This window comes from Wyeomyia smithii, chromosome 3 (genome assembly GCF_029784165.1).
Source record: "Wyeomyia smithii strain HCP4-BCI-WySm-NY-G18 chromosome 3, ASM2978416v1, whole genome shotgun sequence".
Taxonomy (NCBI): domain Eukaryota; kingdom Metazoa; phylum Arthropoda; class Insecta; order Diptera; family Culicidae; genus Wyeomyia; species Wyeomyia smithii.
The window spans coordinates 10,981,604-11,004,991 of record NC_073696.1 but is presented as its reverse complement, the minus strand read 5'-3'; the positions used below and the strand labels follow the sequence as shown (position 1 = coordinate 11,004,991).

At 39.7% G+C, this 23,388-nt stretch overlaps 1 protein-coding gene across 1 annotated transcript; it reads left to right on the top strand.

The window, feature by feature from the left end:
- The first annotated feature begins 303 nt into the window (after positions 1 to 303).
- On the top strand, positions 304 to 2,875 carry LOC129726644 (uncharacterized). The gene is made up of 4 exons (XM_055683593.1): positions 304 to 1,458; positions 1,694 to 1,822; positions 1,889 to 2,247; positions 2,318 to 2,875. The coding sequence occupies exons 1-4, from the start codon at positions 840 to 842 to the stop codon at positions 2,873 to 2,875; spliced, it is 1,665 nt and encodes a 554-aa protein (XP_055539568.1). The 5' UTR covers positions 304 to 839.
- The last annotated feature ends 20,513 nt before the right edge of the window (positions 2,876 to 23,388 follow it).

The window sequence follows — 23,388 nt, the reverse complement described above, 5'->3', positions numbered from 1 at the left end:
TTATACGTGATAGTTACATCGCACAAGATGCTGCGAACGGTCCTTATACGCGCAAAAGTGGAGGCGATATACATGCATTCCTGAAACATCAAGAAACTTTTACGATGAAAAAAGTTCTTAAATACGACATTAACTGTTAAAGCTTTCGAGTTGTTTCATTATTCAATGCGACTTCACAACTTCATGTTTGCGATTTGAAACGAAACTATAAGTGATGCTTGAATATACAATTCGGGTTTGTTTATTACTTAATGCGACCTTACAAGTCAGCGTTAGCAAATTATTTCAGATATTTATGCGATGTTCGCCATTCATTACTGCGTTTTAGTTTAGAACATTATGCGACCAAAATCATGCCTCAAAATAAAAAAAAAAACAGCGAACCGTAGCAATTATTATTTATCTATTGCTATTTCATACATTTCCCTATTTATTGCTATTCCAGGAAATTGCAAATGTCAGTCTTTAATTTATTACCTTTCTGTTTCCTGTGAGAACACACGCTGTAATGTATGTATGTATCCGGACTCGAACCTCGAACTCTTGAATTATCAAGCATCATTCTTTCCACTCCTCCATGGTCTCGTTGTCCGAAATCCATATCTTTTGGTAATAACTTTCTAATTTCATCGCATAAATGACTACGAGACATCGTAAAGCAAGAATCTAATTGGATTTCGCAGTGCGAGTTAGTTTGTAACTTTCTGCGGGAATACTCATTGTTTACATTCATATTGAACTGTCATGGTCGTTCGAAGAAAAAACGGTGTCGATGTTTGAATAAAATAAGTGAATTTACTGCTATCAACAACAATTAAAGGTGAGTTTCCAACAAAGATATGATGTTAAATAGTATGATTGATCCGAGTTGTTCGCAGATGTTTGCTGTGGCTCAATTTTTCGAGAAGCAGCAGCTGCGTGTACTGGCTGTTCCAGTTTCGTGGATGCACGACGGCTATCTGATGTGGCCTAAGCTTCCCTCCAACGACAAGCTGGAGAAGCTGCGTACTGGTGGAATTGAATTTCATGGTTCCACAAAAAAGATTCCTGCCATTATGGGTCGTAAATATAAAAGCTTACAAGCCGCGGAAGCTGCTGCTGAAGACCTACTTAAGCAGGAAGTATCGGACATCGAAGCTAAGCGGAAGTTACTGAAGCACCGGAGAAATCAGAAGATTGAATCACGCCCTCCTAAAGATTATAACAAAATGATCCAGTTGCAAACACTATCGCATCAGGGACAGATTCCTGGAACTGAAAAAAACGAACCACCTCGTCATTTACTGCAAACGAAGGATTTCGATACTCGGCCAATGGGATTGGCCAAACCTACCATATCAATCCAAACTGAGCAATCATTGGATCCAGGTGGTCCTGGTACCTGTAGCATTATTATGCCACAACAATCACAACCCCATTTGAATTCACAAAACAAGGAAGGAAATGCCAATTCTAAAGGTAAATATTCTCAATTATCAACTCCCTCTTCCAGTGTGATACCAGCAAGCGAAAATCACGTTAACTACTGTCATAATATTCTGATATTTACTATAAATTCGTGAAAACTATCTGCTGGACGTTAAAAATATCTGCTGTACGTAAATATAGCTGCTTTTGCTGCTGGACGCCATATTTGTCACCCTTTATTTCCAAATTTTGCAAACACACGCCTATTATCATATATTTTTTATAGATGTGACTTCGGCCGCTCTATTAGAGCTTTCAGATGATCAACCGGCATTTCAGTCTATATTTCTGACTGATGAGAACATCATTTACATCAACCCACCGTCAAACAGTTCTGGAGCCGCAGGAGAACTAGGTACATATGAATGCTTAGTGTTTTTTTATTTTTACCTATTACGTGTACGTTATTTCGTGATTTCAGGCAACCCTGTAGATTCGTTAGGCGAAATAACAAGCGTTGTGACATCGTTGAAGTCCAACATAACAGAGCTGGGCTCTGCAGTAACCACATCGAGGACTGAAGTGACGGATATGAGGAACGAAATGATTCAAATGAAGCTAGATATTATCGAGGGCATTAAAACATCGATTCGACAAGTGGTTGAAGATTGTTTGGACAAAAGCTTCCCGCGTTTTGCTACAATGCTCCATATGGATTGTAGAGATGAATCTAAGCCACAAGCAGGAAATTCAATTGAAGAACATAGACACATAAACGACAAGGACGACTTAATCAACTTCAATAAAATGTTGGCCAACAAACATGTATTTGAGGAATACGTAAGTTTTAAGCTTTAAGATTTGCTTTTATTTTCATTTAGGCATCAACTAAATGTGATTTATGTTTCAGATCAAATATTTCACAAAAATTATTCCCCCTACTAGTTACTACGCAAAAGGTGATTCTGCATGCTATATAATTGTGGACTGTCTTTTCACACGACCGTTTTGGAATAATTTTACTTGGACCGGAATCAACCGAGGAAATAAGTCAAAAAGAGGTTTTCGCGAATTTGCCAATGTTCTACAACTTCTCTTCGCAATAGTAAGCATCGGTGACCCAACGTATACGAGAATTAAATTGGAATCATTTTGCAAGAATCGACTTTTCCGCTACTCGAAAGCAAGGTCTTCTAGTAAGCAGTTGCGCAGATCCACGTGTCGCCGCACACGAGTGAAAGGCGATGAGGCAGTTGTACCAGTTGATGGTCTGGTTGATGACGACAATCGTAGTGGAGCGTATCATTCTAACCAAGAGTCAATTGATGCTGCTGTAGTTGACGATGTCGAGGATGGTGATGGACTGATTAATAATATTACAGCTGATTCAACTGACCACGAAGAGTCAGATGAAGATTCGCATATGGATATTGACATGGCATCTCGTGTCGAAGTTTTGATCAATTAAATTAGATGAAACTTTGTTCGAGTGTGTCATTTTAAAGGCCTTCTGTACAATTTTGTATTTTTTTCATTCGATTAGATTACACATATTTATATATAAGAAATATATTCATAAATTTGAACGTCAACTTCTCTAAAACTTACTGTTTTTCCATGTCTAGAGTGTGAATAAGAGGAACGAAAACAATTTTCGTTTTGTATTTAACAGCAACGAGTTTGCACATTATGCAGTTCACGTCAATAGTAATTTGTTTCGAAAAATTGTTCTTTTCTTCACCTGCAGCATAAACATGAATATATGAAGATTTAAATGGTTTTTCAAAAAAATCTACCTTATTAAGTATTGCACGACACTCAATATTCCAGCTTGAACCGTCTATCGCAGCATTTTCTAGGGAGATTATTGAAAGATCTTTAGTTAAAACCCATTTATCCTCAAAGTTTGTACTCCAAATAAAATCTGTTAAAGTAATTGCTACTTTTGATCCTGTTTTCTGTACTGCATGAATAGATCTTACGTTTGCCTGACAAACATCCTTGATAGCTACTGATGCTTCACTAGTGATGAGCTCGGTTAATCGATTGGCTATTTGATTCAAAGGTAAAGGTCCTGCACGAAGCATTTTCTTAATAGAATGAAGATAATTTTCGAAAGGATAAGCTGATAATGTGGATAGGCATCCAAATTTGCTTACTTCGTCTACAATATGACATAAATTGTGAACATTGCTTGTCAAGTAGTCAATGCCGTACAGATTCTTATAATTATTTATAAAATCAACGAACATATCCTTGGCAATTGGTAGCAAATGTTTATAAATTTCAGCCGAACAAATTCTGACTGAACAGAATAAGGTGAGAAAATGTTGATAGTACTTTTCTGGCAAATAATCTTTTAGTAACGATAATCCAACATAATTCAAAAAACTACGGTATTCCAAACCTTTCCACAAGGACATAAATTCCAATGAACGCATTCGACGATGAATTTCTTTCGGAAACCGTATTTTCACAAGAATGTTTGAAATTTCAATTTTCTCCTTTGTACTCCACTTAGCACGTTTCGTCATTGATCCCGTACGCCATCCATTCAATAACCGTCGCATTACTCCCAATTCCAAAAGATGCAGAGCGTCAGAGATTATGATATCTTCAATCATATCTATTGGCAAACGAACTAAAGGTGTATCACTGCGCTGGTGTTCAGGATATTTTTTGTCTCTAAACTTCTCGTTAGTTCGTGGTAAAGCGTTAGTTTGTGGAAATATCACTGTATTAGCAGTATGAGAGTATTTACCCTTCGTCGTACACTTTAGACAACCATGTTTTCCATTGAAATTAATCACTCCCTTAATGAAGGATCGAGCGGGAGAGTCGCATATGAAGCAGCGTATTTTAATTGCAACGTAAAAACCATTAATCGTCAATCCTGACTGTAGCAAGGGCAGAAGCTCATCGATAAATGGATTCAGAAATTCCGTAGCGCACTTAGGCTTGCTGGTTCCGTAATATATTCCAATTGCCATAGGGGGAATATCACGAAGTTCATGAATGTTACAGAGGATTGGCCAAAAGTTTTTGATGCTACTTTTATGCACGGGTAAACCGTCAATATTAATATTCAATGATATCGACATTGGCCGATCGAGATGTTCCAATGCCTTCTGCAAACAGTTCTGCAGCCTCTGGTGCCAATACCGTCCATTTTCCGTCATTTCCACAATTCGTACATTTCTAGGAGTTTTCATAATAGTTCGAGCATCATTCGGCAAATTCAAATTCAGTTGAGAATTGAGGACTCCAACAAGAGATGTAACTGCGGCTTGAGTTATGTGAAACTCTGTAGACCACTTCCGGATATCATCAACCAAACTCGCACTTATAGCTGGAAACGTTTAAGTTCTAAATTTGCAAGCAATAATTTGATGCGATAAGTATTCTTACAGTCGTGGCTAGATGCAACCAGATTTTTAACCGGAAGTTGCGGTATATCATCTTTAATACTAACAGGAGTTTCTGCGGTAAGCTCCTGTAAATCCTTGTCTGCATTCATGGGAAAAAATTCGGAAAACTCTGGTTTTATCTTGTCCCTTTCCATAGCATTTTGATTAGCAAGTTGCCATCTTTTCCTAAACCGATTCAGCAATCGGCTATACGTTCCACTCTTTCGAGCTTTAATAATTCGTTTTTTGGTTAAATATTCACGCATTTTCTTCAGAATATGTCACTTAATGATACAAAACTCGAAAATAGTTACTGCGATTCTATATATTGGTAATATGTTTCAAAATGAGGACGATCAGTATTATCACAGCGTTAATCGCATATAATGTTGTAGAATGAAGGTTCTAGCGACTTAATTTTTATACCATACGATGTACTGCAGATGGTTTTAATTTCCACGTGTGGATTTACTGCGAGTTTAAATAAACATTGAAATAGTTATTAGATGATAGAACCGACCTCTTTATCGTTAGAATTCCGCAAAACAACTTTATCGCGACGAAACATTTACATTGGTGATTTATCGTAGTTCTTCTTGCGAAGTAAGCAGTGCAATCATTAGCGGCATCCAGTTGTCTGGGATTGTTATCATGAATATTGTCGTTTTCGAGGATACAAAATGATGCCTTTTGCAACTAAGTTTATATGCAATACGATGTGATACGGGAGACTTTTGATTTGCACGTATAATCATCACTTTGTGGAGTTATTAAGAGTTTAAACAAACATGTAATGAGTTTATCTGTATTGCTATGCGAGTTTATTACCTTCATCGCAAGAAGTTCGCAAAACAACATCATATGCGATGAAACACTTACGTTGTTCACACAGCTTTACGATAGTGATGTACCATAGAACTATATACGAGGTAATTCATGCAATATTATGCGACTTCTGGTTGTCTGGGACATTCCATACTAATTATCAGAGCATCAAAATCAACACAAATTGAGATGTCGTCGTTCATTGGCTAAGAACTAGTTCTGCACCCAGGATCGATTATCAACCCTTGCTCTCTTACCCACCTTACCAGTCAGACGAGAGCTTTAGTAACTCGTGCTGTATCAAGAAGTCGCCAGTTTACTCGGTTTTGGGCTGTGTTTCACCCGTTCCCCAGACGTCTCATCACTCGCAAGTCTCTTTCGATCTGGTCGAGCCATCATGCACGCTGCGCCCCTTAATTTCTTGTGCCGGTAGGGTTGCTGAAGAGAAGTGATTTCACATGGTTGTCGTCCGGCATTCTTACGATGTGACCGGCCTACCGCAACCTATTGTCTTTCGCCAGGTGTGCAATGGGGTTCTCTCCAAGCAGCGCTTGTAGCTCATGGTTCATGCGCTGTAGCTATTATCCGTCGTCCGCTTGTGCTCCACCGTAGATAGTCACCTTCTGTTCGCCGATAGGCACCTTCTGTTCGAAAATATCAAAAAGACTTCCGTAGAGGACTACCGGTTATCAGGGTTTTGTAGTTTTTTTGTATCGAAGTGGTCATGTCCGATCATCACCGTGATTGGTGCGTACGTTTGTAATGTCTGAGGAGAACGGGCCGTCGTTGAGAACGTGGTCAATTTGTTTTGATGTACGTTGGTCGAGGTAAGAAGGGACTTTGGACTGCTAATCCGCTGGCAGCTGCGAAGTTGGTGCATAGCAGGCTGTGCGGGCCGATAACCGGCTTATATAAGTCTATCCTTCCGTTCATGTCCCCAACGATGATCTTGATATCTCTACGCGAGCAGCTATCGTAGAGTTTCTCCAGCTGTGCGTAGAACGCTTCTTTTCCTGCATCAGGTCTTCCTTCGTGAGAGCAGTGCACATTGGGAATAGTGTAGTTGTGGAACCGGCCTTTAATTTTCAACAAACCAAACCTGTCGCTGATTGCCTGCCGCTTTGGTGGTACTGTGCCTTGCGGCCACAAATCCACCGTACCTTCTCTCCTTTCAGGCAAAGCTCCTGGAGCGCAACGATGTCGAAGTGGCGGGGTTCTAGCTGATCCAGCAGAATCCGGTCGACGGGTCGTTAAGCGATCTACTGTTACATGTACTGAGCTTCTAATCGTCGTCCTTATTTCGTCGGCTGGGTCATTGCCGATTGTTCCGGTTCGTTTTGAATTCTTGATTCTCCGTAGTATGTTTATTTTAGTATGCTGCCTTACTAGGGCTGCGATGCCTAGTCTCGCGGCGGAGCTGCCGCCATGGATGTAGCTGGCGAGACACCGCATTTCATAGTTCAACCGTCCGGTCCGGATCAGTCGCTGTTTAAGCCGCCCCTAGCCTCTCTAAGGAGAACAACTACCCCACCGGTTTTTCCTTGGTTGCTCGTATCCCAGTCGGTACCACGTGGAGGTAGGAATAGAGCATTATGCCTTGAACCTCACCGGGCCATGCCTTGAACCTCACATTTTATTCTAAATAGTACGGGTGAACTGTTAAAAAGCACTGCCCAGCCGTTTACCAAATCTAGCTCTCCTCAATATCGAATCATTGTTGCTGAAAGAGCTTGGCGTTGACGATGTGTTCAATATATTCAGTACATCTTCGGAGATTCTATCCCGAAGTGATTTTTTCTGCTCTTACGATACTATTTTAAGCGTCATTAAAAAAGCATATTCAAACTCTTTTTTCTCTTTTTTAAAATGACATACATGAAAACTAGCCCCCCCTAGAAATTTTCCTTAGTTGCGCCCATGGATTTTCCCTAATAAGAATTGCTGCTCTAGGAGCAGTTTGTGTACTATCATAATAAAGCTTATATTTTGGTGTAGAAATTCCTAGAACTCTATTCCCGTTGAACTAAGGCTCTTGGATTAAACCTACGTCCAGGCTTTCACGGGTGAACCTGCTGCATAGGACGCTGCTTGCTCCTTTTGCATGGTGAAGGTTCACCGGAATAAATTGTATATTATTCGGCATTGTTGTTTCGGTTTCCATTATTCAGAGGCGCAAGGTGCTCCCTCCGATTGGAATGCTTTCCAAAGGTGAGTGTGCTCGTTCTCATCGTATTCATAGCCGGGTCTTCATGGCTTTTCGATTGACGGACAACGTTTGCAGGTTTTCCAGAGTCTGACGATGGGCATGAGTTACCTCTTCGGAAAGTCATGGTTCCCATATTGTTTGACCCTGAGTTCTGTTTACCATAGGCACCATTGGTTCCCTTGGTGTTGCCATCTAGGATTGTGCAATTGGTCTTTCCAAGCTGTCCGAAGTTGCCATTCCTCCCTTCGCTGGAGACTGTTGTTCTGGGTTTTCCTGAGTTTTTAGAAGATTTTTTTAACATTATCTGTCCAAATTTATAGTTGATGAGCATACCGCGATCAACTAGCGTCTTCATTGACGTCCCATCGACCGTGAGTGCCCACTTAATGTGTATATCATTTAACACCGAACGATTAAGGATTCTCCACGCATCAGTGTACAGGTTGTCATTTTGGCTTTCAATAAGCGCTTTGATAGCATTGTTATCATACCAGGCACTTTTTGGAAAGACAACGACAAAGATATATTATTTTGGGATTTTACTTTCATCGACGGCCACAAGCTGTTAATGTTCCCAAGGAACTAAGGTAGGGACAGTCTTGATCAACCACTCAGCTGTTTGCTTGTCGAGACAGTTGATAATCATGAACCCTGGTTTATAAGAGCAGTTGGCGAATTTTGGCTTCAACTGCTCTTTGCGTTGAAGTACTACAGCACCGAAGATAGCCTCTTCGGCGAGGTTTTGCTGTTCTGTACTAAGCTCAACGAGTGGGTAGTTTTAAGGTAGTATACCCACTTTAACTCGACTAGTGACATCACTGTACAAGAGTTGTTTAAGAATTGCAGGATTTACGGCACCAACTAAGCTCTTAGAACGCCCGGAAGTGGAACCCCTTGTAACATTGAGTCTTTTGTTTACAGAAATTGTACCTTTCCGACTCGATGCGGCATCACCCACGCAATCCATTCTAGTTTTGCCTGAGTCCTTGACCCGCTTTGGATGTGGTTTTCCGTCACCGGATCCACTCAAGTCTAAGGCTTTACTAGGTCTTTCAACCGAATTAACAGCAGAACGATTCTCAAGAACAATTCCACGGGCTGTAGTTCTGTCGTAGCCCTGTAGAACTAACTTGGCCACGCGTTTTTTTTTTTATTCCTCCGTTCATTTTGTTCGCTGTGTTTGTGTTCGGTGTCTTTGATTCACCATCCACCGAAAAAGTTTCTGTTGGCGTAGAAACAGTATCACATGCTCCATGTAACAAAAGTTAACTATACTTCTGGATAATCATGAGCTGTCAAAAGATTCAGTAAGCACCACACTTCAAAATGAGACCATGCAAAACATGGTTGATAAACTTTTTTTTTGTTTGACTTTTGATCAGGTTTTTACTTGAGTTACTTCTATGTGCGGTGTACGATTAAGTTAAGCGCAACGAGTGAAGGCAGATTGTGCTTAACTACGTTCTCCATTGAGCTGATTCGTGCCGCCCTTAACGGTTGCTCATCATGCGTTAGAATAGCGGGTGTATTTTCGGTCGTAATCGTTACGTAGAACGGTCTAAAGGCAAGCTCTTGAGCCTGTCGTTCAACATTGACTTGGAAGGTTTATTATTGCAGAGTAGTAGAAGAGGCATTCGTGTCTGTAAAATGGAAACTTTTGATGTCTTGGCGCAATGTTGGTTCCGGAAATACTAATACAGGTCGGACTCGGTTATCCGAAGACTCGATTATCCGGAATTTTGGACTCGATTATCCGGAATTTTATTTTTTTGGTGTCCGTTTTCAATTTTTACCCTTCTGCCATATTTGTTACCATTTAAATCACTCCCGGCAAGTTTGGGACATTTTATTTTTTTCGCCTCAAAAATAACTTCTGGTTACGCCACTGCACCATACAAGTAAAGTAAATAAAAAAAATATATATTTTATGTTCGTTAATCGTAAAATTTCAGTATTTTTTGTTTGATTCGATTATCCGGAAAACTCGATTATCCGGAGTGAAAATTTTTTTGATGTTCCGGCTAATCGAGTCCGACCTGTATTGTGGAACGGAAGTCACCATCTTGGATTCAAAACTGGTACTAGACAGCGATAAATACTCATAATTCTGGAGCCAAAATGACGTCGGACAACGCTTGAAGATTGATAACTGGTGATTGAACATTGACAATATATAATGAAATAACTATCAGTATATCCAATTTCCAGTGCGTCTTGAACTGTCCTACAGATCAGACGTTTTTTCGGTTGCTTGTGGACTGGTCTTTGACTGCCTATAGCTTCAAAGTTTGTGTTTTGTCAGTGTGTCTTTTAAAGACTACCTGAAAGTTATTTCCCATCAGTCTTTCTCAAGACTACCTACTTTTGAATTTAACATTAGTTTTAACTTTTTTCGTATCACCTGAAATGGCTGGACGGAAAAAGAAACCTCGCATCGCTGCGGGGAGGAAAAGAGAGGCATCTCTTTCTGACACTTCGAGTGTCTGTAGTGACAATCCTTTTGATATTTTGCCTGAGCAAGAAGCTGGTGAAATGGAAGTTATTAATAATGAAACTATACAAAATATAAAACCTTTAAAAAAGGAGAAAGTTCCAGTTATTGTGGTAACTATTTCTTCTGAATTTAATATATTCAAAAAGGAACTTTCAACGTTTGTTTCTGACGTTAAAGTTACCTATCAAATTGGCCGTAGAGGTGAATGCCGCTTATTAGCCGACTCAGTAAAGGGTCGTGATCGTCTTGTTCAGTATTTAACTGACAAGATGTACAAATTTTTTACAAATGACACCAAGAACGCCAAGCCGTTCAAGGTTGTCTTGAAAGGTCTCACCAACGATCAAACCGTTGATGAGATCAAACTTACTTTAACAGAATTACTTGGCATAGCCCCTACCCAAGTATTCTAATGAAACAAAAATCACGAGGCGAAAACAGTCAGAGAACTGGAATTTCCCTTGTTAATTATTTAATTCATTTTAACCGCAATGAGGTTAACAACTTAAAATTTTTTGAAAAAGCACATGCTTTGTATAATGTGCGTGTAAAGTGGGAAATTTATAGGAAGTATGGCGGAGGTGAAAAGCATATCACCCAATGCCATACTTGCCAACGTTATGGCCATGGTTCCAAATTCTGTAACATGGACCAAAAATGTCTTAATTGTGGAGACTCTTCTCACAAAAAGGACACATGTCCTGTGAAAGAGAGTAAAAATTTTCGCTGTGCGAATTGTAACGGCAACCATATGTCAAAATTTTATCAATGCCCAGTCCGTTTAGCAATTGTTAAGGCAAGGCAAGGTAAACAAAATTCAATTTCTCAATTAAAACCAACTTCAAAACAAAATTCTCCAAGCGTACCAGTGACGCATAGTTTACCTACTCCTTTGCATACCCGTTTAACTTATGCACAGGTTACAGGTAGTTCGAACGTTATACCGCCTAGTGGTGGTAGTTCGAAAATGACCGTTAATATGGGTAAGCAAAACACGCTAGAAAATAATTGTACACCTATCACTCCAGCTAATATTGCTGCCGAAAATATTTTTTCTAATGTCAACTGCCTGGGGCCTATTACGGCAGGTAAACTTTCTTTTTTGCAACAGGCAATGTTCGATCTTATGAACGCCATGTTGCAGGCAAAATCAATGTTTGAAGCCATTCAAATAGGCACAAATTTTACTATTAAAATTGTTTCTAATTTAAAATCTAGCAATGATTTTAAATAAAACAATTAAAATATTAAATTGGAATGCTCGCTCATTGAAGGCCAATGAGAATGAGCTTTTTAATTTTTTAACAGTAAATAATGTGCATATTGCAATTATTACTGAAACATTTTTGAAACCTAACTTAAAACTAAAATATGATCCCAATTACGTGATTCATAGATATGATAGGATTCAGGGTTCCGGCGGTGGAGTTGCAATTGTTATTCATCGCAGAATCAAACATCGTGCTCTTCCTCATCTTGAGACGAAAGTTATTGAAACTTTGGGAATTGAAGTTCAAACTGAACTTGGGATTTTATTTATTGCCGCAGCATATTTACCATTTCAATGCACACGCGAGCTCAAAAATTATTTTAAAGGTGATTTACAAAAACTCACCAGAAATCGTTCGAAATTTTTCATAATCGGCGATTTTAACGCTAAACATCGTTCATGGAATAATTCTCAAAATAATTCCAATGGCAAAATTTTATTCAATGATTGTTCTTCAGGATACTATTCTATTTTGTCTCCGAATAGTCCTACATGCTTTTCTTCTGTAAGAAACCCTTCAACAATTGATTTGGTGCTTACAGATCAAAGTCATGTATGTAGTGATTTGATCACACATGCTGACTTCGATTCTGACCATCTTCCAATAACTTTTTCTTTATCACATGAATCAGTTATAAACCCTATGAGCTCTGTTTTTAATTATAACAAGGCTAATTGGGAAAGATACAAAACTCATATTGAGAGAAATTTCAATAATGAGCTTGATTTGCAAAACCAAGTGAATATTGATTCTGCTTTGGAAGCATTAAAATGTGCAATTGTTGATGCCAGGAATTATTCTGTTCCAAAGGCTCAAGTGAAATTTGATTCACCAATAATTGACGAAAATCTTCAACTTCTAATTCGTTTGAAAAATGTCCGCAGACGTTAATATCAACGTTCTCGTGATCCTGTTTTTAAAACTATTTATAAAGATTTACAGAAAGAGATTAAACATAGATTTACTCTTCTGAGAAATCAAAATTTTGAGACTAAAGTTGAAAAATTTAAACCATATTCAAAACCATTTTGGAAGCTGTCGAAGATTCTTAAGAAACCTTCAAAGCCTCTTCCAGTTTTAAAAGATGGTGAACGTTTTCTTGTATCCATTGAACAAAAGGCTCAAAGACTTGCTCAGCAGTTTGAGAGTGTTCATAACTCAAATTTGAATTTTGTGAGTCCAATTGAAAATGAAGTCACACGTCAATTTGATTTAATTTCTTCCCAGAATTTTTTACCTGCAGAAATAATTGAAACTAACTTGAATGAGATGAAATCAATTATTAAAAATTTCAAAAATATGAAAGCACCTGGTGACGATGGAATCTTTAATATACTAATCAAACATCTCCCTGAGAGCACAATGGAATTTTTTCGTGAAAATTTTCAATTGCTGCTTCAAAATTGTATATTTTCCCAAATTATGGAAAAATGCAAAAATTACTCCCATTTTAAAACCGGATAAGAACCCAGCTGAAGTTTCAAGTTATCGACCAATCAGTTTGCTTTCTTCAATAAGTAAACTGTTTGAGAGAATTATTCTTAACAGAATGATGTCACACATCAACGAAAATTCAATTTTTGCAAATGAACAGTTTGGATTTCGCCATGGGCATTCCACAACTCATCAATTGCTCAGAGTTACTAATATGATACGAGCTAACAAATCTGAAGGTGCTCTTTTAGACATAGAAAAAGCATTCGACAGTGTTTGGCATAAAGGTTTGATTGCGAAATTGCAAACTTTTAATTTTCCAATTTTCCTAATCAAAATTTTAAAAAATTATCTTACTGATCGAACTCTGCAGGTTGTCTATCAGAATTCAAAATCTGATAGATTTCCTGTCAGAGCAGGTGTACCTCAAGGTTCAGTCTTGGGTCCAGTCCTGTACAACATATTCACTTCAGATCTTCCTGATTTGCCTCCAGGATGCACAAAGTCATTGTTCTGCGATGACACAAGCATTTCCGTAAAAGGAAAAAGCCTTCGTGTCATATGCAGTCGATTGCAGAAAAGTTTAGATATTTTTTCTTCCTACTTGCAAAAGTGGAAAATCTCTCCCAATGCTTCTAAAACTCAAATGATAATTTTTCCGCATAAGCCTAGGGCTTCTTTCCTCAAGCCAAACAATAATCACGTTGTCAAGATGAATGGGGTTATTTTAAGTTGGTCCGACAAGGTTAAGTACTTGGGACTAATTTATGATAAAAAACTTATTTTCAAAGAGCACATTGAGAGTATACAAGCCAAGTGCATCAAATATACGAGATGTTTATATCCTCTCATTAACAGGAATTCTAAACTTTGTTTAAAGAACAAACTTTTGATTTACAAACAAATTTTTAGACCAGCAATGCTTTATGCTGTACCGATCTGGTCAAGTTGCTGTTCAACAAGGAAGAAAACGCTCCAAAGGATTCAGAATAAAATTCTGAAAATGATTTTGAAGCGTCCTCCTTGGTTTGGTACACTCGAATTACATAGACTTACTGGTGTTGAACCATTAGAAGCTATGTCAAATAAAATTATTAACAATTTTCGACAAAAATCGTTGCAATCCTCAATTGCTACGATAAGCTCTCTTTATAGCCAATAAGTTAGCAATTAAGTTAGTTGTAAGTTTACTTCCCCTTTTCTGACAAGTAGGTTTAAATCCCTACGAATGATAAGTCCTAATTGCGAAAGCAAACAAATCCTAACAATTAAAATTACAAATTTCTAACAGTGTTGAGAAGTCACCATTTGTGATTGGACACACATACTCATTATTTACTAATATTTATCATAAATACTTAAGCTACTAACAAATCCCCCCTAAAAAAAAAAAAAATATCCAATTTCAATTGCTCGCTATAGGACTAAAGAGAAAGGTCCAATTGCCTTAGAAACATTTCAGTTGATAGAATTTAACCCTGCCTCAGTAAACAGAGGCTACACTACCGAAACGCAAATCAGTAATTCAGGATCCGGTTGACCGAAAGCCCAAGTAGCACCCGTTTGCGTCTTGCTTTTGTTTCACAGCGTCGCCCGGCTGCAGTATGCTTTACGGTCTTTAATTATTTCTTGCTCACGGTACAAAACATAACGGTTTCCAGTGGTCAAAATTGCTACACCAGGCAGTGGCACACTGATAGGCAGGGCGCTGTAGGTGCGAGCTAATGTTACCAATAAAGAACGGTATCACTTTGACAGTGACTTGCTCGGATCATTGCGAAAACATGAGTTTATTCATGCCGCAGCTTCTCGTGTACCCGGCGTTCGTTAATACGGCTTGACTAGGGAAACTGAATCACGTAATAAAAAGGTGGCCTTTTGATCGGGTTAAAGTTGTACGCTGACCGCAACGACGGTGTTGCCCAATGCTAACTAAATTGGGTCCTTGCGAAAAAACAATGCAAACAGGGCGAGTTGAGTTTTAAAAGGATCATAAATTAGGGGTTCCGATTGGAACAGGCGGTTGTTGGTAAAAAAGTTTTTGTTTCGTCAATTGGCGTGAACGGCGGAGATTGTTGACCACCGTATGTAGTGAATAATAGCCTCTAATAAAGTTATAACCAAATTACTAGTTTGTTTTTGTCACGAGATTTACTTGTAAAGGAACGAAAGAGTATAATTCCATCGTACGTGGATTCGTGGCAGGTTCATGTATCTAAGCAATATCAAAATTGAAATTCGAGACAGCAAATTTACTATTCTGCATCGAGCACGTATGTCAATCGTTTCTGGTCCACTTGGTTTGAAAATTTCCTTCTTTGTTCCAGAAGTTTGCATAATCACCAGGAAAACGCACCTACTCCAAACAGCGGTAATTTATTCGCAGCTTTAATGTGTGCTGCGTCGGTTACACCCAATGAAAAGCAAGATTTGGTTTTTACTACCATCACACGCCACTTACCTGGCTGCCTGCAAGTGAAAATAGGAGCAGCTGGCCACCTTTGGTCAGTTCCTGCAGCAGTAATGCGCACCAAAGAGTGTGGTTCTGTTTTCTCACAGGTTAGCAAGTGGACGACGGCGGCCGGCGTATCGAAACGATGTAATCGTACTCCCGGTGAATAAGGCAGCCCCTGGAGCGATACCGTTTACCGTTTCGGCTGCTGTGCGTCATGTCGAAAGGTGTCCGCAGCGACGCCGAATTCAGATTGGAACATGATAGCCTGCGGGTGGCGAGAACATGGCTGGCGTTCTTTTTATGACACTTTCTGTTTAGGCAATCGGTTATGCCTTGCTTAATAGCAGCACTGTATCACTACGTAATATAATTTTTGTAAATTTAGATTGCATAACTATTTGCAAATAGTAACGAATATTATTGCATTAATTTTCCACTAATTTTAAACCAACAATCGTCGAATGAAGTCGTCCATCCGCCAGTTTGGTCCAGGCCGGCTTGGAGTGATGTTAATATTTTTATCCCCTTTCACACTTGGCAAGCCGTTTGCCGTTTTCGAGGGGGCTAAGGCTCAAACTGTCTCTTAGTTAATTCGAGCCGCCCCAACACGGTCCAACCGCGAGTTGCTACCACAAAGCTCACACGGCGGCTGACGCTCACGCATGCACTTGGCCACCGAACGCAGCTCCAGAACCAGATTTAATGAATTAGTCATATTTATAAACACTTATCGTGTTAAGTGTAAAATTATGTACTATTCAAAGCATCACGGATTGCGAGAAGGTGCGAGCGGCCAGTCGATTCCCGCTGCCTGATGCTGATCGATCGTGTAGGGGCCCCCGTAACTTCTGGAGTAGCCGCGGCGTGCAAAGTTTGGCCACGCTGGACTCGGTGAGTAATTTATGTTGATTTGGATCGTGGAAACCACTTGCCGGTGCTGCTCCGTCACTCTCGGGTGCTCACCGCGGCGAGGCAGGCCCGCTCGAACTGGCCTCTGGCGGCTGGCAGAAAATGGCCGTAAATATTGGATTTAGTGATAATGGTGATTATTTCGTAGGCACATTAGTGCGGTTTGCACGTCGTAAATCTGATTTGCCAGCTTAAGATTGGTTCCAGCCAGAAAGGGGGAAGCAATTTTCCAGCCGCTGCACAGTTTGCTGCTTGGCCCGAAACAGGTTAGATTATACCGATTGTGCTTTCATTCATTGCACTCGATGCAGCAGCCACTGACTGTCGCTGTCAGCGATAGAGTTGTTGATACGTTTAACGCTTATTGGCTGACTGCTAATGAACAAGTTCATTACGTGCTGTTTTATTGGTTGATTGCTGGTTTCATAAATGTCATATACTGTGCAATGTTCCGATTACCGGCTTTCTGCTAGTTGTTTGGCACCGAATTAGATATTTTTTGACACGATTTCACCGCCATGGATGATAGTAAAAATAGAATAGTAATTTATAATGTGACTATTCGTGTGCTACCAAGTGTAAAAAATTGAAGTGCGGAATTGAGAAAACAGATACATGTCAATACAGCAGACTGTTTAACCAACTCTTAGTAGTCTATATCAGTTTTTTATGTTTTAAATTACCATCCTTTTCAAGTAAGTGATCGAATTTCATCTATTAATTTTTGTCTATTAATTATTGTCATAATGAAATGAATGAGATTCTTTCTTCAATCTCATTCATTTCAGCAAGAAAAGTTAGGAAAAGTTTCAGCTTCTAAATTCTATGGAAAAAATTCGTTTTCGCAGTTCTATTTCCGTCAACTTATTGACACGTGTTGTCATTTACTGTATGAGAACAGAAGGTATACAAACATTCGCACATAAACAGAGTTTCCATATCTGCCGCAAAATATGTTTGAATTTCAAATTTGGTATATCTATATCTATTTGATTTATGTCGAGATCTCCTTATGTAAGCATATTAAAAGCAATATTAATAATTTCAATCGTTCGGAGCTTAATTTTATTCTAGTGTTCATCCCGTAAATCACAATAATCGTAAATGTTTAAAGTGCATGCGTTATTTGCCATATCAAGTGTGAAACTGGAGTTAATTGAAAGTGAATAATTGTATATTTGTACAAAAAATAGTAATCAAATATCGCTAGAATCGAAAATGTGTTCAGAGTGGAAACATGCCAAATGGTCTAAAAATACACAAAAATTTTCATCGACCATTTTTTATTCGAATGAAACTTTACACGCGTATTTGACTTAGCAAACTGAGTTTTTTCTGAGGGTGATACATTTTTCAGACTCGAGAGTAATTTTCTTAAATAGTGTAAGCATTTTGAAACAGGTTTTATGCAAAGCATTATACCTCCGAAATCTTTGCTTGTACTAAAAAACTGTCTGAGAATGAATTGCAGGGAACTGGTGTTACCTCGTACACATAATTTACACTGTGAAAAAAATTACCCAAATAAATCTATTTATGTAGAAGACTGATTTTGTAAGTATGTTTGTATGTATGTTCTTGAATGCCTGAACCGATTTCCACCAAGCTTGGCATTCGAGTTCCTTTTACAAAAAAAGTAATGGGAGAGGGGTAATCACCCTGCCCTAGTTCAAGAAGAAGTCAAGATTTTTCAATCATCGGATCGGATATACTCTGCAATATCCAATATAGTCCGAAGGTTCAACCATGGAAGTGATTCAAAACTTGAAGTAAAATGTGAGGATGATAGTTCTTATCTCTAAATTGTTGATTAATGCCCTCATGCCCGGAATAAATCTATAAATACATTTTTATAAAACTCTTCGTATGTTTTTATTTGTTAGATTTGTATGTATTTATGTTCCAACATAACTTTTGAATGCCAGGACCGATTTCCACCAAACTAGGCATACATGTTTTTTGTACAAAAAAAATGGTCATGAAAATATTGAAAATGGATGAGGTAACCCCAGAGGGGTGGACAGGGTGACACGTAAAGAATAAAAAGTGATACCTAAGAGATTGATAGAGGTGGTGCAGACAAATTTAACACACCATTTATACTTTTTACCTTCTGACGTATGTTTGAATCCTGGCTCGGGAGAAGTTGTTAGTGTCAATAGGATTGAAGCGCTGGCGTCAATCACGTTTTCCGTTTTAGACCACGAGTCATATACTGCCGTTCTAATCATAGTAGTCCCATGTTCTACACAAACCTTATGCACGCTGGGACAACTTTGCTTGGAACGGCAGTATATCATATATCAGTTTTCTGAAAAAAATCCAAAACTTTTGGAATAAACGCTACAAATTTAAAATATTGCATTTTGGTCTCTAGCTTGACAGACGAACTTCGAACATTTTAGGACGGTTTTCTTGGTTATATTTGCAACTCAAAAAAGTCTTTTTTACGCGGGTCCATACAAATTTAGAACGCATTCTCCGCGTAAAAAATACGTTAGTGTATATTTTTTCCCGAGATTCTTTCGCCAGAATAAAGTGCTGGTACTCGACACCTTATTTCCCGTGGGAGATACAAAGATGACCGCAAGGCACAAAAATGAGAATAGTAGTTCAGATATTATTAGAATTTGATTAATAAAATCAACACTCGGCGATCGCGATTTTTCCGTACGTAAGCAAAATTATGTATTACACAAGTCCTTGGTGAAAGTCTAGAATATAAACTTCTAATTTGCAATCTATATTATGTAATTTATGTAAAAAAATTCTGATTGGAGTCTGTAAATCGTGGTAGACCGGTCATACGAAAGCGAGTTAAAATTCTCTTGAAATTAATTTTTTCTGGAAACTCTCAAGATGGAGAAACATTAAACAAATTTGCACTTGAAGGTTAAGTTTTGACGATGTTTCCCAATTTCAAATTTTGAAATAGTCAGATTCTTATATGATTCTAATAAAACTTTCCAAATGCATCCGTTTTTAGAGATATTTTAAATTAGATTGGAAAAGTTTGGGTATTTTATGAAAATGGAACTTTTTTGCAGGTTATTCGTAATTTTTCGAACTAAATTTCTATTTTTAACAACGGCTTTTACCCGTTAACATTCGAGTTCATTAAGCAGACAATGTGTGCAGCAGGGAAAGCGAAAAATAAGCGAACTGGAAATATGGTACATATTTGGAAAAATATATCGCATCCCGTCGTGAATTCCTGAAGAAATCACAAGACAGCCTGAGCCTAACCGATAAGACTAGTATTTGGAGCTGTTCTTTAATATTTCAATTGATCTTACTTATTTTACCAAACAGTCCTAAGCCGTGGTGTCGCCTTTGCTGTACGTATGGAGACGAACCCCATTCCACTCGGTCCATGGCTGCAGTTCGTCAGCTCTGCAGTCTGCGTAAAGTCCGCAGGTCGTCTTCCACCTGATCAATCCAACTTGCCGCTGTGCACCTCTCTGTCTCGTCCCTGACGGATTGGTTTTAAGAACCATCTGTACCGGGCTGTCATCCGACATCCTTATGTCCTCCACAAGCATAGTCCATGTCTCATGCCCGCAGAGGACTACTGGTCTGATCAGCGTCTTGTAGATGGTTAACTTGGTGCCGGGACGAATTCTACTCAATCGGAGCGTCCTCCGGAGACCAAAGTATGCACGATTTCGCATTATGGCGCCGTTGAATTTCTCTGCTGGTATCGTTGTCGGCAGTTACCAGTGAGCCCAGATACACGAGCTCATCGACCAGCTCGATTTCATCACCACCAACTTGAACTCGAGGTGGGAGATTAGCAAAGTCTTCTGGTGTATCCCTTCCAATCCGTTCGGCTTCTACTTTTAGTCCGAAGTACGCATCCGCCATCTTCACAAAGGTCCGAGCCACAATGTCGATATCGTCAGCGAAACCAAATAGTTGAACCGCCTTTTGAAACATCCCCGCTCTTCTAATGACACCTTCCAGTGCAATATTAAACAGTAGGCACGAGAGCATCACCTTGCTTTGAACCTTTTCGGGTTTCAAAGGAGCTCGGGAGTACCCCCGATACTCGCACTTCACACATCACTCGATCCATCGTCGCTTTGACCAACCGCGTCAGTTTGTCCGGAAATCCGTAGTCGTGCATAATTTGTCATAGCTGGTCTCGATCGATTGTGTCGTACGTCGATTTGAAATCGATAAACAACTAACGTATGGGCACATTGTATTCGCTGACATTTTTGGAGATCGGGGGCTGGAATCCTGAGGTCTTCTGCTCGTGCACTAAGATCAGTTGCCATACCGTCCTCGCGCTCTACTGCATCGCCGTTTAGATGCTCGCCGAAGTGCTGCTTCCACCTTTCGATCACCTCACACTCGTCTGTAAGGAAGTTGCCGTCCATGCTCCTGCACATATCGGCTTGCGGCACGAAGCCTTTACGGGAGCTGTTCAGCTTCTCGTAAAACTTCCGAGTGTCGTTGGTACAGCTCTCGGTCCTCTTGCAACGCAATCTTGATCCTCTTGCTTGCGCTTCTTCCTTCGGAGGACTGAGTTTTGGCTGTTCCGTGCCTGTCGGTATCGTTCCACGTTCGCTCTCATACGGTATTGCAGCATTCTCGTACGTGCTGCGTTCTTCTTCCCGACCAACTGTTTGCATTCGCCGTCAAACCTGTCTTTTCTATGATTCGGAGCCCGTGTACCTAGTAGTGCTACCTATGACGGATCGGATGCTCCTCCAGCCCTCTTCAAGAGTAGCTGCCCCAAGGTGCTCTTCCGTGGGTAGCGCTACCTCCAGCTGATGCGCGTATTCCTGTGCAACATCGGCGTCGATAGTTTTGGGCGCATGCACACAGCTACTAGGTAGTGGTCTGAATCTATATTCGCACTGCGGTAGGTGCGAACGTTGATGATGTCGGAGAAAAGTCTGCCGTTGATCAGAACGTGGTCAATTTGATTCTCTGTCTGTTGGTTGGGTGATCTCCAGGTGGATTTGTGGATACCTTTGCGGGGAAAAAGGTACTTCAGACTACTATACCACGGGAGGCTGCAAAGTTTACGCACCGATGGCCGTTATCATTAGACATGGCATGCAGGCTATCTGGTCCGATTACCGGTCTGTACATTGCCTCTCGTCCTACCTTAGCATTCATGTCCCCAATGACGACATTCACGTCCCGTCGTGGGCTCCAGCTGTACGTAGAACGCTTCCTTCTCGTCGTCGGGTCTTCCTTCATGTGGGCAGTGCACGTTGATGATGCTGTAGTTGAAGAACCGGCTGCCACCCCATCACGCGTAGGAGAATCTTGCCTAGTACTATGAAGCCGATTCCCAGCTAGCTGGTGGTGCCACAACTCTGGTAGAAAGTAGCCGCCCAGTGCCCGGTTTTCCATACCTTCTGTCATGTCCAACAAAGTTCCTGCAGCGCTACGAGTTCGAAGTTCCATATCCCAAGTTTCCAATCGTAGTCCTTATTTCGTTGCCTAGGACCATGCCGATTGTTCCGATCTGTATTATCTCTTACGTTGTTTGTAACATGTTGTTTTCCGGGGCGGCTTGTTAGGCCTTCCTCAACCCCCTGTCTCGCCGGGGGACTATCGTGACAGCTCTGTTTAGTTTAGAGTCTCACACTGCCACGGTGATCAGCCGCTCCTAACATTAATATCAGATGCTGTTTTGAGCCGTATCTTGGGAAACAGACGCTCGGGTTGGCGAAGCATTGCCTCTACCGCCTCACACCTTCTCACTTAGCTATTGTCGGATGACAACATTGCCCAGGCAACACCAACCAGTTGTATCCATATTTCAACCTGTAGTCTAGTGAAATCATATGACACGTGGAGGTATGAGATAGGAACTTGTGAGGGCCGAAGCTATGTTTGACGCTCCTTTCAGGTTGTTAACTCACCATTTGAATTGATATTTCTCTTGAATTTATCATTGAACCCTCTACAAACAGCACGTCATTTCAAAGAATAATGATAGAGCATTCATTTGACACAGAAAAAATTGACCGCCATCTTAGATCTCGCCGCCATCTTTGGAAAACGTGTTTTTGAACAAGTTTGCAACCACCGATTTTAAAGATGACATAACCATTGGACAGCTGAGAAATAAATGCTTCATGATACATTCAAAAAATTAGGTGAGTATCGAGTTTACACCTTGCCTTTCCTTTGGTGCCTTTTCGATCTACACTTTGCGAAATCGAGCATTTTTGGCCGTTCTCACAATATTTTTCATTGATTATAATAATTTTTAACAATTTTGATAAATTGATTCCAGAACGATATATTTAGTTTTTGAAAATAAAGATGTACTCACAAGCAGAAAGCATCCATGTGAAAAATAATTGAAGAGGTTGTTTATAAGACACGACCGCAGAGTTAACGTAGAATACAACAGCTGTCTTATGTCAATGTATTTCTTGGAATAGGTTTGGGAATACACTCAATTGTGGTTAATTAATTTAATGGTCTCTCTAGTCCAGATGACGTTTACCTCTATAGCCCGCACCGGTTACAACAATGAACAACAGTAGAAGCTATGTGCAGCTATGCGGTTTCACTCGCTGCCGTATCCAAAACAAGAATGAAATTGAATTATTTTGAGGCTGTCTTTTGTATCAAGTTGCATTAAGATATCTTAATTTAGACAGTGGCTACGAAGAGGCTATAGACGAGGGCAAATAGTGTATGCGCCATCTATAGTATAACAGTTCAAATAACAATTTTCTGCATTTTAAGATAACGGAGATAATTTTACAACTGATTGCTGCAAATAGTAATACTTGAGCGTAAAATTATGTCAAAAAAGGTTAATTGTGTTTGTGAATGCCATTTATTGACAACTGAATAATTGTTTTCAACATGGCAACTTCTTAATTTAGTTCCGAATGATTTACAGTGTAATTAAATTCTACATGAGGTGATTCATTTGCAATTATATATGAAAATTTTAATCGCTATACTACTAGCCATGCAAGCTATATAGCAAGCCACGC

Coding starts and splice junctions, on each gene's coding strand:
- LOC129726644 (XM_055683593.1), top strand. CDS start 840: ATGATGTTAAATAGTATGATTGATCCGAGTTGTTCGCAGATGTTTGCT. Junction 1,459..1,693: donor AGGAAATGCCAATTCTAAAG/GTAAATATTCTC, acceptor TATTTTTTATAG/ATGTGACTTCGGCCGCTCTA. Junction 2,248..2,317: donor AACATGTATTTGAGGAATAC/GTAAGTTTTAAG, acceptor TTTATGTTTCAG/ATCAAATATTTCACAAAAAT.